Here is a 12,863-nt window from a genome sequence, read left to right on the forward strand (position 1 = left end):
TTTATGTATTTATAAAAGTGCAAAAAATAACAAAGTAAATCTTAAAGTAAAAAAACAATTCTACAAAAACATATGTAGCACACTCTTGTCATTCCTAAGCACGTAATATACTCGTTTGTAGGTATTTTAAACAAATATTTTATAAGTACAAAAGCACCTAACACATAGGAAAACAATAACCAAATGCATTTGAGACAACCTGAAAATTATTTCGTCAGCTACCGAAAACTCACAAAATTGATTTGTGTTAAAACAAAAAATTTTAAACGAAAAAAAGAACTTCATTAAAATCTTTCAGAAATAAGAGAAATACATATATGATAAATGAAATAGGATGTTCTACCTCAAAATTGTACAATTAGGAGACAAAAAAAAAAGTTTGAAAAATAATAAAATCATACTAGGTTATGGCTACCAGTTTGAAATGCGTAAAAAATACACACTTTTATGGCAATATCCCTACGTGAAACTAATTTAAAATTTTCAACAAAAACTAAAAAAATAAAAAACTAAAATTCTCAGTAATTTTTCTCTTCCAACCTGCATATTATTATATTTGACACTATCTTATCCTCTTTACTCTACTCTATCCTTCGAAAATCATGTGCAACTGAATAAAAAATGTATTCAAGTAAATGACGTGCTATAAATTCTTACTTCTTCTTCGCCCATTCATCGATTAATTCTTACGTGTTGCATCCTGTATGATAATTTTATTCTTTTGACGCGTCACTTTCGTGGCGGGTGGTGTTGATATTAAGCGTTTTAGGTTCTCTTGTGGTATGGCCGCCGCCAACTGCTCCTTGTCCTTCTTGCGGCTACTACCGCCGACCTGCTCGGCCGCAGCGCAATTAGACGCTGCAGCAGTTACAGACTGGCCGGCATAGCGTGTGAGCACTTGAAATTTGGCAAATAGTTTATTCTTTGACTCCCGCTCCTTCTCTTTGAACTTATCCAATGGTTTGTATTTGGCCAGTGCATCGGGCAGTGGACAAATTTCCATTTCGCCATGCTTGGGCGGCTTCAAAATTTTACCACTCACCGGTATGGTGGTATTCTTGTAAAAGTCTAAATCGAGATCGGTGTCGGAATACTGTGATGAAGTGTTAATGGCACCGCCAGCCGCATGCAGTTGTTGTTGTTGATGTGTCAGCGCCAGGTTTGTGGGTCGCAAGTAACGTTGATGTTGCTGCTGCTGCTGCTGATGGTGTTGTGCGTCGTTGAAACTTGTCGAACTAGCCGATGCTGATGTCTCTTCGGCGAGATGGCGCAACATCAGCGTGAGCTTCATTTCATGTTGCCGCTGCAATAGCACAGCATTACGTTCCCCTTCGAGACGCGCCTGTCTCACTGCATTCGACAGCACGCGCTCCTTCCACTCCCAAGCATCGCGTTCTCGTTCTAGCTGCATTAACTGTACTTCAAGTTTGCGCGATGAGTCGCGCAAATCAATCACCTTAGTGAAATACTTGTACAGCAACGTGCGCATTTCCTCCGGCGAGAGTTTGTTGAGGCGTGCCATCAGCATTTGCTCGCCCTTCTCACGCTGTAGTCGTTCGCTGGTATCAATCGATTTGTGTCCGCAGATGAGTTCGTTTTTGAATTCAATAGCCGCGTCGATGGCTTCAATGGCCTCATCGCATTCGAGTAGCTTACGCTCTTCACGATGCGAGAGCATTTTGTCGCGCTTTAGCTTGCGATCGAGCGTGCAGCGTTGCTCGAGTAAGTGATCGCGTGTGCGTCGTAGATTGCGTATCTCATGTCGCAGTCCCTCTTTCTCGCCAGCGCCCTCGGCGTTATCGCCATATTGCTCCAGATTCTCCGATTTCTCGCGCAACACATGATCCAAATGCGATATGCGGGCTTGTACTTCTTTAAGGTTTTTGCCGCGTTCCACATCTTCGACGCTGTTGGAACCACCGTGCGGTGCGTGCGAGTCTAACTTCACCAGTGCTTTGCTGTTGCCGTTACCATTATTTTCCTTCTCTTTGAGCGCTTTCAATTCGTGCTCTAATTGTTCGCGTTGCTTACGATCTTTCTTAAGTTTCTTTTGTAGATCGTCGATGAGTTTTTTGGATTCATGTATCGACTGTTGCAATTTCTTCACCTTTTGTCCACTTTCGCCGGCGATGTGCTTCATCGAAGCGAGGTCTTGCAAGCGATGTTCTATGTGAGCAATTAAAGACCGCAAACGTTCCACTTCAGATTTGTCCTTTCCCTGCACTATTGCTTTGGCCAATTGTTTTTTAGTCTTCTCATACTCGGACTCTAGTTTAGACTTTTTCTTATGAAATCGCTGCTTGGCGGTCGAACGGGTGTCACTGTTTTTGACAAGTTCGGTTATAATATTCTGCTTCAACTGCATGGTTTGTTCTACTTCCTGAATTTGATTTTGCCGTGCTTCGATATCTGTATCTAATTTGCGCAATTTCTTCTGTATATTCTCTAAGGGCGAATTGATTGCAGCACGCAACTGTGAGGCATTTTGCAGGTCACCTGAGCCCTCGAGGAAATTATCGGCTACTTTAGGTACTGCTTGTTCACGTGAAGCCACGCGATTGAGCATCGCAATCTCAGCACTTGAGAGACTGGCGCCAGGCTGTATTGACCGCCGCCGTCCTAGACATTGAATAGCTCACATTATAAAATTTAATTGTTAGTTTTCTTACGCAATTAAACTTACCACCAATGGATGCCTTACGTTCGTCTAACTTTTCATTCGGTGCACGTTGCTCGCTCAGCACCAATTCCATGCTATTTGCTGACTCTTTATGTCTTGCACTCTCTTGACTCTCCATAACCGCTTTGGGTTGGTTTTGTATAAATTCTTTATATTTGTCCTCTATTAATGTATCTGTCTTTAGGCGCAATTCCTCCATAAGCGCCTCTAATTTCTCCATCAAATCAGGGCGTTGAGATTCACAGTCCGATTCATTGTCCGAATTTTGTTGCAGTGAGGTTTCTGGTTCGCTCATTGCCTCCTCCGGCTCATCTGCTTCCTGTATAGGGACCAATTGCTTTTGTGAACGTATAGCTTCCGCAGAGCTTAAACATTCCTCGCATTCCTGCTTGAGAAAAAGCCATTCTTCAATTTGTTCTTTATCCAATTCAGTGACAGCGTTGGAGGTAGCTAATCTGTTGGGCAATTAATAATATTATAAAATATGGTTTGGTACGTGATTAAAGTGATTATTCCGCTTACTTGGAGAAGAGACCTTCGGCATTCGACACCAATTTGTACCACTGACTTGCTGCAAACTGTAATCCAAATGTGTCCGCTCCCACTGGCACGCCACGTACACTGGCTCCAGGTAGTTCAGGCATTACTGTCTCTGGCGATATGGGTGTGTTATCATCAGAAAACGTATTCATAATTACATAGTTTCGCACACATTGCACTTTGAAAGCAAATTGCAAATTACAAATAGTTTCATTGCAATCTCGTTCTAATGGGGAAACGCACAAAATTAGCAGCGTTTGCGCCCGCCCGCCGAAGGAATCTTTCAAAAGTGTGGTCAATGTCGTTTGATTATATGGTATATTCCCATTGGCCCCATACATAAGTGCCGGATCAGTGAGGGTGTTTACCACTTGCTCCAAAGTTTGAAGACCTGCATCCTTGGGCAAGCTAGTGGGTTGATCCAGTGCGTTCAACATGAAAATTCGATCCGTGCCGCATAAATCAGAAAAACTAGCCGTAGAAAGGCGATGTTGAATGAGACCTTCTTTTGAAACCCATTGTTGTTCAAGCGTGAGCGTAAAAAGTGTATGCGTAATTGGCGCATCATCTGATTGATTTGTTGGCCGCTGTTTAGCAGTTAAACCCAATTGTAGCCAGTGAAAAACATCAGTGATACTATCACAATGTATATTTCCCACGCCCAAGAGATCGTGTATAACATCGTCGATTATTTCAACCCAGCCAATATTAATAGCATAAGTACGTTCTATTTAAAAGTTCAGTATTATTGAAAAACCATGCGCCATAATTTTGTGCTTACCTGGATGATTTTCCATATGTGCGAAAATTTCCCGCACACATCTCTGCACCACACCTTGTCCGGCATCACTGTATACACAGTCCAAATTAGGCCCGTAGAGAGTGTATGTCTTACCAGTTCCTCTTTGACCATAAGTTACCACTGAAGCATCGAAACCCTCCATAAACAAACTAATCAGTGGAAATACAGTTTGATGGTAAATTTGACTTTGTGTGCAGTCCATTGGGAGCGCATGAGTTACTGGGAATGAATGGGGTCCCACCTGCATTAGACCGGCAGCTATGCCATTGTCTAATTGTCCAGGCAGAGCTGTTGGTGCCGTATTTAGAAAACCTGGTGCGGCCATTGGAATGGCCTGCACACAGAATATATTTTCGGTGGCAGACGACTCATCTTGTGCGAGCGTCTCTGTCTTTTCGCGGACTGTATTTGAATTGAAATTTCCATTATCATCTTTTTGCGTTGCTAATTGGAGATGTTCATCTGATCCTGTATTTGATTTCGTATGTACAACATTTCCAGCTGATGGTGGTGGTGCTTCTATAGGTATTGTTGCAGCCGGTTGTAAACAGGGGTAGATACGCACGGCTACTTGTATCGGAATTTCCATCATTTTCGGATGTCTTTATTGTACACAAAGTTATTTTAATGACATTTCGGTGTATTGGTTCATTGTTATGAACTAATTTTATTGTGTGTATATGCCAATTAATTTAATTTTAAGTAATTTTCACAACGTTACACACAGTAACTATTCTATTTTTTTCCAATATGCCTATACAGTGTTGCATAGTCACATTAACTATATAACACTTTTGGTTTTCTTTTGCGCTCAAAAAGGGAGCAAAATATGGAGGTAAAACAGCATTTACACTTTACAGATATTGTGGGTTAAAGCACTTATGCAGATACGACTTTTAAATCCACAGGTACAATACCACGAAAGTTTGATGTGAGGTTCTTACGAATTTCTAATTACGGATCACTATTCTTGTAAAGCAAAGGTTATGCTTCGCCAATATGTTTGTAAAAAATAGTGCGGTATGAAAGCAACACTGCAGGTGTCGCGAATCGCAGCCAACTTCGTGTTCTTTTCATTACAACAAAAGTTGCACAAACGTGTGTTTTTCGCGTGCATTTTTTTTGTTAAATATCGTTTAGAAACGTTCTATAATTAACAAATTCCCTTTAAATAACAGTTAATTGCTTAGAAAATGTCAAAAAGACGCATAGAAGTGGGCGAGACCTATAATACGAAGTCGAAGAAGTAAGTGTCCACACCATGGTGTGATGGCGAAAACCGCGCTAATTATTTCGGTTTTCTTTCTATACATTTTATAATCCATTTAAGCTTAAACCCACTGTCCAATTCTAGAGAATTCGATGTGTCTGCAACCTCATTTAACAACACCGCTGCAGCAGCCCCTGTTGCTGGTGCGGTAGCTAGCGCCTCACGCCAGCCGGGTAATGTAAATCCCTACAATTTGAAGCCCTTTACGCAGCGCTATTTCAATCTCTACAAGAAGCGCATCACTCTACCAGTATTTGAATATCAAGCCGATTTTATGCGCCTATTGAATGAACATCAATCTATTGTTTTGGTCGGTGAAACCGGTTCCGGCAAAACCACACAAATACCCCAATGGTGTGTTGAATTTGCTACGTCCAAAGGTAAAAAAGGTGTTGCATGTACACAACCACGTCGTGTGGCCGCTATGTCTGTTGCACAGCGTGTTTCAGAGGAAATGGATGTGAGCCTTGGTGAGGAGGTCGGCTACTCTATACGTTTTGAAGACTGCTCATCAGCAAAAACAGTGCTTAAGTACATGACGGACGGTATGCTGTTGCGTGAAGCCATGTCGGACCCTATGTTGGAACAGTATCAAGTTATATTACTTGATGAGGCCCACGAACGTACTTTGGCCACAGATATTTTAATGGGTGTTTTAAAAGAGGTCATAAGGCAACGGAATGATCTAAAATTAGTGGTGATGTCAGCTACTTTAGATGCAGGCAAATTTCAACAATATTTCGATAATGCACCTTTGATGAATGTGCCGGGTCGTACACATCCTGTCGAGATTTTCTATACACCTGAACCAGAACGTGACTACTTAGAAGCAGCCATACGCACTGTTATACAAATTCACATGTGCGAAGATATTGAAGGTATCAATTAATCACTAGTACAGATTTAAATTCAGTCTAAGCTAACATTTCCACAATTTTCAGGTGATATATTGATGTTTTTAACTGGTCAGGAGGAAATCGAAGAGGCATGCAAGCGTATAAAACGTGAAACAGACAACTTGGGCTCCGATATAGGCGAACTGAAATGTATTCCACTCTACTCCACTCTGCCCCCAAATTTACAACAACGTATTTTTGAGCCTGCACCACCGCGAAATGCCAATGGTGCAATCGGGCGCAAAGTAGTCGTTTCCACCAATATTGCTGAAACTTCACTTACAATTGATGGTGTCGTTTTCGTGATTGATCCGGGCTTTGCAAAACAAAAAGTCTACAATCCACGTATACGAGTGGAGAGTTTGCTTATTTCAGCAATTTCAAAGGCTTCAGCACAACAACGCGCTGGTCGTGCTGGCCGTACACGCCCGGGCAAATGCTTCCGCTTGTACACGGAGAAGGCGTATAAAAACGAAATGCAGGATAATACATATCCTGAAATTTTGCGTTCAAATTTGGGTAAGGCAGCTTAATATTTAATACCTTTGCAAATTGTGAAACTGAAAATTTGTACACATATAGGCACTGTGGTGTTGCAACTGAAAAAACTCGGTATTGATGATTTGGTGCACTTTGATTTCATGGATCCGCCTGCACCAGAGACACTTATGCGTGCACTGGAATTGCTTAATTACTTGGCTGCGCTAGATGATGATGGCAATCTTACCGACTTGGGTGCAGTTATGTCTGAATTCCCATTGGATCCGCAGTTGGCTAAAATGTTGATTGCCAGCTGTCAACATAACTGCTCGAATGAAATACTTTCCATAACGGCTATGCTGTCGGGTGAGAATGCGCGCATTACTACACAATGCGTGCTTTAAGCTTTTTTATTTATTGCCATTTTAGACAACCGTTAATTTTACCAGTAAGGTTTTTTGGGTTGTTTTTCGTGAACGAGCGACAAGGCTTTTTGCAAGGCAAGATTTAATGTGTGATAAGAACGCGCAGAAATAATGTGGAAAGATTACGTAATAAATTTCAAGGAAGTATTCAGGATTGAGATGGGTGATGAAGAACATAAATAAAAAGCAGACTTGAAACCTCTACAGATATATTTAGGAGATCAACCTACATTGATATGAATGTCTTGAAGATAATCGAATGTAGAGGGCTCAGTATTTTCGCTCTGAAGAGTAAAATGTCAATGCCGATATAAGTTTAAATAGCTTACCTAGCTAGAGTTCCTATGAGCAGTGTAAGGCCATAAAAGATTAGAACAAAAATGATTAACTTACCGTCATTTCACACCCCTTTGCAGACGGAAAAGTCATCTGCATCAACTCAGCTTAAATAAACGTATCCATTGTGTGACTGGAACGCAGATACGTCGCTGAACTTGTTTCTTTCATCTGAATAATATATCGTGTATGCTCTTAGACTCCCCTAGAGAAGTGGGCATAGACGAATTATTGTGATGAGAAGAGGCCGAAGTAGTTCTCTGCGCTCCTTTAATATCTAGCCTTATGTTTATGTGTTACATTTGTCGTTCTTATAGAAATTAATTACATTTTTTTTATTTTCAAATCCATATGCGTTTACGTATACTACTCTAAACGCTCTGGGCTCATCTAAGAACGCATTAAATCTTGTGGCAATTTAATGTACATATATGTAAATGCATACATGTATGTATCGGGTGTTTTTTAAGAGCTTGGGAACTTAAAATGATAATACAAAAGAGAAATATTGTTGGAATGAGTTTTTTTTATTAGAATCTGGTATTTTTTTTTTTTTTTTTTGCATTTATGTTTTATAATTTGACATTTTTTTTCAATACGATATATGCCTGCCGCGTCTCCGAGTTGCATGATCCATTCGGTCAGTCCAATTTTTGACAACTTTTTCCAAAAAATCTCTGAATAGTAAATCTAAATGAGCCCAATTATCAAAAATGCGTGGTCATTAGGCTTCAATTCTTGCACGAGCTGTATCTTATGCGCGCCCATAAGCCAAGATTTTTACCACGTAGACGAAGGACAAAGGCCACGATAGTCGGCCGTAACCGAACCGATCCGGATTTATATCCGCCCAAGGGCTGACACTTCAGCAGCATTCCCTGTATATGTAAAACCTACAAGTTGAGAATGACGGCGAATCGACATTTAATTTTTTTTTATGATTTTAGTTTTTTATAATTTTTTTATGATTTTAGTTTTTTTACATTTTTTTTTATTTAATTTTTTAAATTTTTTTAATTTTAGGTTTTTATATAATATTTTTTTTATAATTTTTTTTATGATTTTAGTTTTTAAAAATTTTTTTGATTTTATTTAAAAAAAATTTTTTTTATTTTAGTTTTTTATATAATAATTTTTTTTTATAATTATTTTTATGATTTTAGTTTTTTATAATTTTTTTTCTTATAATTTTTTGTGTATAATTTTTGTTTTATAATTTTTTTTTATAATTTTTCTTTTCTAATTTTTGTTCTTTTTGATAATTGTTTTTTTATAATTTTGTTTTTTATAAATTTTTTTTTATTTTTTTTTTTGTAACTTTTTTATAATTGTTTTTTTGTATATTTGTTTTTGATAATTTGTTTAAAATTTCGTTTTTTATAATTTTTTTTATTATGTTTTTTGTAACTTTTTTATATATTTTTTTTGTTTTGTATATTTGTTTTTGATACTTTTTTTTAATTTTGTGTTTTTTCAATTTTTTTATAATTTTTCTTTATAATTTTTATTAATTTTTTTTTTTGATAATTTTTTTGTTTATAATTTCGTTTTTATAAATTCTTTTTATTAATTTTTTTTATAGTTTTCTATATTCATTTTGTTTTTAAATTTTTTTGTTTTTATTTTGTTTTTTATAATTTTTTTTTTTAATATTCTTTATAATATAATTTTTTTTTACGATTTTTAAATGATTTCTGATGACTTGCCAAATCTCATTGAACAGACATATCAACACAGTTTGCCGTTCTGAGCTGCCAAACCATAGTTACCATTATCAATAGTTCTCATGCAGCTAAAAAACACCCGATACTTTATATTCATTTATATATAAATCAAAATTGGCCTTGTCTCTCGCTGCTTTGAAAAATACTTAATCTTATTACTTAGTTTTAGCGCAGATACTTGAAATTGAAATTGTGTGGAATGGGGTGGTTTTTTAATTAGGTTGCTGCAGGTTTTAGTAGACAGGAATTTTTGTATTAGCCAAGTTTTGTTTATATTCTTTTTATTATCGGTGTAATTTAGACTAACGTACTGACAGCTTCGTTTCCAACAAACTCTTACATGACTAACCAATGCGAACTGAGGCATGTTTATGTTTAGTAAAAATGCAAAAGAAAAATTTTCTCAATTCATTTGTCTTTTGCATTCACCACTGAAAACAGTTTCACGAGCGATAACACAACTTTAAACCACTGTGATCTCAACTGACTAATAATTTTGTAATTGTCTCCAAAGTTTTCAAAAAATATTTAAGGTTTAAACTTCGAGTGCTTATCGAAAAAATCGCTCTTGAAACTCACGACAAAATTACTCAACAAAAATCCAACTTCATTTGCCAATATAGGCGATGTCTTTAGTTGCCAATTGCGTACTGTACTAAAAAATTGCTCGCAAGTCCTAATACTTGAAAACTATCACCAAATGTTTGCAATAACTTAAAATTCACAAACCAAAAACAAAAATACAAGAAAAGATTATCAGAAGTTGAAGTATTTTGCTCAAAATTAAATACGAAAAATTAGTAAAGCAAAATAGGACTCTCCTTCAATCACCAAATATGCTGTGAAACATAACTCAACTGCGTTTGTGTGGGATTGTGCCGCGTTCTATGGACTCTGTGACGCCGCCAACCCAAAACCAAACCACTTTTTCTCTCTCTTCCTTTCTACTTTGTTACCTTTTTATCTACGCCTGCACGAACGACCACAGTGCCACAATGCTTTGTGCGCCCGAATGAGGCTAAGAAGGCTGCAGATGAGGCCAAGATGCGCTTTGCACACATCGACGGTGATCACTTGACACTACTGAATGTCTACCATGCTTTCAAACAGAGTAAGTGGTTTTATTTTTTTTTAAATTTATTTATCGTTGTAATATTTGAATTTACCATTGTTTTTGTCTTACCTCTGTTAGGTAGCGAAGACCCCAATTGGTCTTATGAGAATTTCATAAATTTCCGTTCGTTGAAATCAGCCGATAATGTGCGTCAACAGCTTGCGCGTATAATGGATCGTTTCAATTTGAAGCGCAGCAGCACTGAATTCACATCCAAAGATTATTATGTCAATATACGTAAAGCGTTGGTGCAGGGCTTCTTCATGCAAGTGGCGCATTTAGAGCGCACCGGTCACTACTTGACCATCAAGGACAATCAAAACGTACAGTTACATCCATCCACTTGCCTGGACCACAAACCCGATTGGGTCATCTATAACGAATTTGTGTTGACTACGAAAAATTATATACGCACAGTTACAGATATTAAACGTAAGTGGGATTCAGAATTCTATTTAGCTGTAATTCTTTACGGTAATTAATTTTATTTTATTTTCACCATCAGCGGAATGGTTGCTCACTTTAGCGCCACAATACTACGAAATGACAAACTTTCCACAATGCGAAGCTAAAAGGCAACTAGAAATGCTGCAGCAGCGTCTGGAGTCGAAGCAGTATCAAAAAGGATTTTAGTTTAAACGCCGATAAGTTGCGTGTGTTTATTCCAAAAGTTTTGCATTCATTCACTTTTCATTTACGGTTTATTGAATATTAACATCAACTTGTTTGAATACAAATAGTTTAAAAAATAAAATTTATAACTTCAAGATAATCAGCTGCTAACTAAGAAAATCAGTCCATATAGTGCTGGTAAAGGTATTTTAAAAAACGCGTTTAATGGTCGGGTGGATGTGTCCAAGTTTGAATACCATGAATAGAAATAGTACGGAATGCGTTTTAGAAATGTTTTGAAGCATGAGCTTACATATACGAGTATATATATAAATAAAATAAATAAAAAAATAATTATACTTGCAGAACATTGCTGCTAAAGCAATTTTTGACAACTATACTTATATATACACCTACTATTATCTACTATTGCCGAAATTATGGTTTAGCAAGTCATTTGATGCGTTTTATTTAAATAGAATTCATGAGAAATTCTAAAATAAATGGATAAGGAAAATAAACGATAAGTTTTTTATTCGATGTTCGAGTTAGAACTACGGAAGCTTCCAGATCATTACAGTGTATTCCAGACTGAGGTTTTCGTAGTTGGAAAGGCGGCATACCTAGCTTGTGATACTACTGGGACTAAGTCCAAGATTTTTCATAGATATTCAGGCAGCCATTAAAGCAATTAGATCTTTTGGTATAACTAAGGATCGTTCTTCAGAGCAGGGAGGCAGTAAAAGGGTTAGCAGCGAATTGTAAGCTACATTTCTATTGGCTACCAGACTATAAGGGCATTGAAGGGATCGAGTTAGTAGACGATATAGCGAAGACTCTTGAAAGACTCCTATTCTACACGAAACATCTGCCACTCGCCAGTAAGTTTTCGATACCAAAACTCTAAACAGAGGAAGATAAAGCAAGGTGTTCTGCAGGGTGGTATCCTTTCAACCTTATTTTTCAACTTCTACATATCGAAGCTTCTCCAGCCACCAGAGGGAGTCTCCCTGGTCTCCTATGCTCACGATTGTACGATAATGGCGTCGGCCAATGACATCGATGACCTGTGCGCCAAAGTAAACGATTACCTCTTTCTCGTTTCCACGACAGTCGGTTCTACGTTACCGAAACGACCCGGATTTATATCCGGCCAAGGACTGTCACTCCAGCAGCATTCCCCGAATGTAGGTGTGGGAAATGTTTATGCTGCTACAACAAAAACAACATTACCTCTTTCTCGCTTTTTCACTACGAGGAATCTACAACTTTTTCCCCATTAAGTCCATAGCGACCCTCTTTACCACCTGGACAAAGGAGCTCAAAGTACAGTTCAAGGTTAAAGTCGACGACTCAATACCGACTGTATACAACTCCAAAATTTTGGCAGTAACCTTTGTTAATTTGCTTTCCTTCTCTACGCACACAACCGCAATTGCTACTTAAATCCAAAACTGCAAGGTCTTCAAATCGCTAGTCGGCAGTACCTGGGACAAGGACAAAGAAATGTTGCTGGCGACAATAAAAACAATTGATTTGAACTATGTTGCGCCTGTCTGATCGCCTGGAACTAGTGGCGCACAGTGGACAAAGCTCCAGACACGCCAAATCACTGCTATTAGGGCAGCCATCTCTTTAACTAGTCCGACGAGATCCAGGATAAAACGAACCCAGAACTATTGGACCGAACAGACGCTAAATTACATTCATCGGGAGACGACTTCTGAATGCCATCATCGGAGTCCAATCAACACCTATTGCAGATGAAGATCTTGGGCTATCCTGAGAGACTCGCGTGACTTTAGCTTAACTACGTTCTGGGTGCTGTAGCAGACTAAACTCCTACCTATTCAGAATCGATCTCGACATACTCAATATACTTATATGTTCGGCGTATTCATATGCCCCGTCAAACCTACTCAGCTAACATCCCTCTCCCTCTGGACCCAACCTGTCGGAGCGGCCCGTTTCGTGGGCCTACCCT

General features: G+C 38.2%; 2 protein-coding genes across 3 annotated transcripts; one reads left to right on the forward strand and one right to left on the reverse strand.

The window, feature by feature from the left end:
- Positions 1 to 481: 481 nt before the first annotated feature.
- On the reverse strand, positions 482 to 4,719 carry LOC129246100 (kinesin-like protein costa). Its single transcript, XM_054884645.1, has 4 exons — positions 4,002 to 4,719; positions 3,203 to 3,947; positions 2,684 to 3,135; positions 482 to 2,619 (listed from the first exon to the last, which is right to left on the reverse strand). The coding sequence occupies exons 1-4, from the start codon at positions 4,612 to 4,614 to the stop codon at positions 680 to 682; spliced, it is 3,750 nt and encodes a 1,249-aa protein (XP_054740620.1). The 5' UTR covers positions 4,615 to 4,719; the 3' UTR covers positions 482 to 679.
- A 365-nt stretch (positions 4,720 to 5,084) lies between these two features.
- Positions 5,085 to 11,400, forward strand: LOC129245094 (ATP-dependent RNA helicase DHX15 homolog). Of its 2 annotated transcripts, none has more exons than XM_054883076.1 (7): positions 5,085 to 5,268; positions 5,353 to 6,170; positions 6,234 to 6,707; positions 6,771 to 7,034; positions 10,142 to 10,264; positions 10,346 to 10,699; positions 10,773 to 11,400. In XM_054883076.1, the coding sequence occupies exons 1-7, from the start codon at positions 5,216 to 5,218 to the stop codon at positions 10,898 to 10,900; spliced, it is 2,214 nt and encodes a 737-aa protein (XP_054739051.1). In that variant the 5' UTR covers positions 5,085 to 5,215; the 3' UTR covers positions 10,901 to 11,400. The 2 variants fall into 2 exon arrangements, with proteins under 2 accessions (XP_054739051.1, XP_054739052.1); XM_054883077.1 differs by having other exon boundaries at positions 5,086 to 5,268; positions 5,377 to 6,170.
- Positions 11,401 to 12,863: the final 1,463 nt, after the last annotated feature.

The sequence above is a fragment of the Anastrepha obliqua genome, chromosome 4 (assembly GCF_027943255.1).
Source record: "Anastrepha obliqua isolate idAnaObli1 chromosome 4, idAnaObli1_1.0, whole genome shotgun sequence".
NCBI classification, from domain to species: domain Eukaryota; kingdom Metazoa; phylum Arthropoda; class Insecta; order Diptera; family Tephritidae; genus Anastrepha; species Anastrepha obliqua.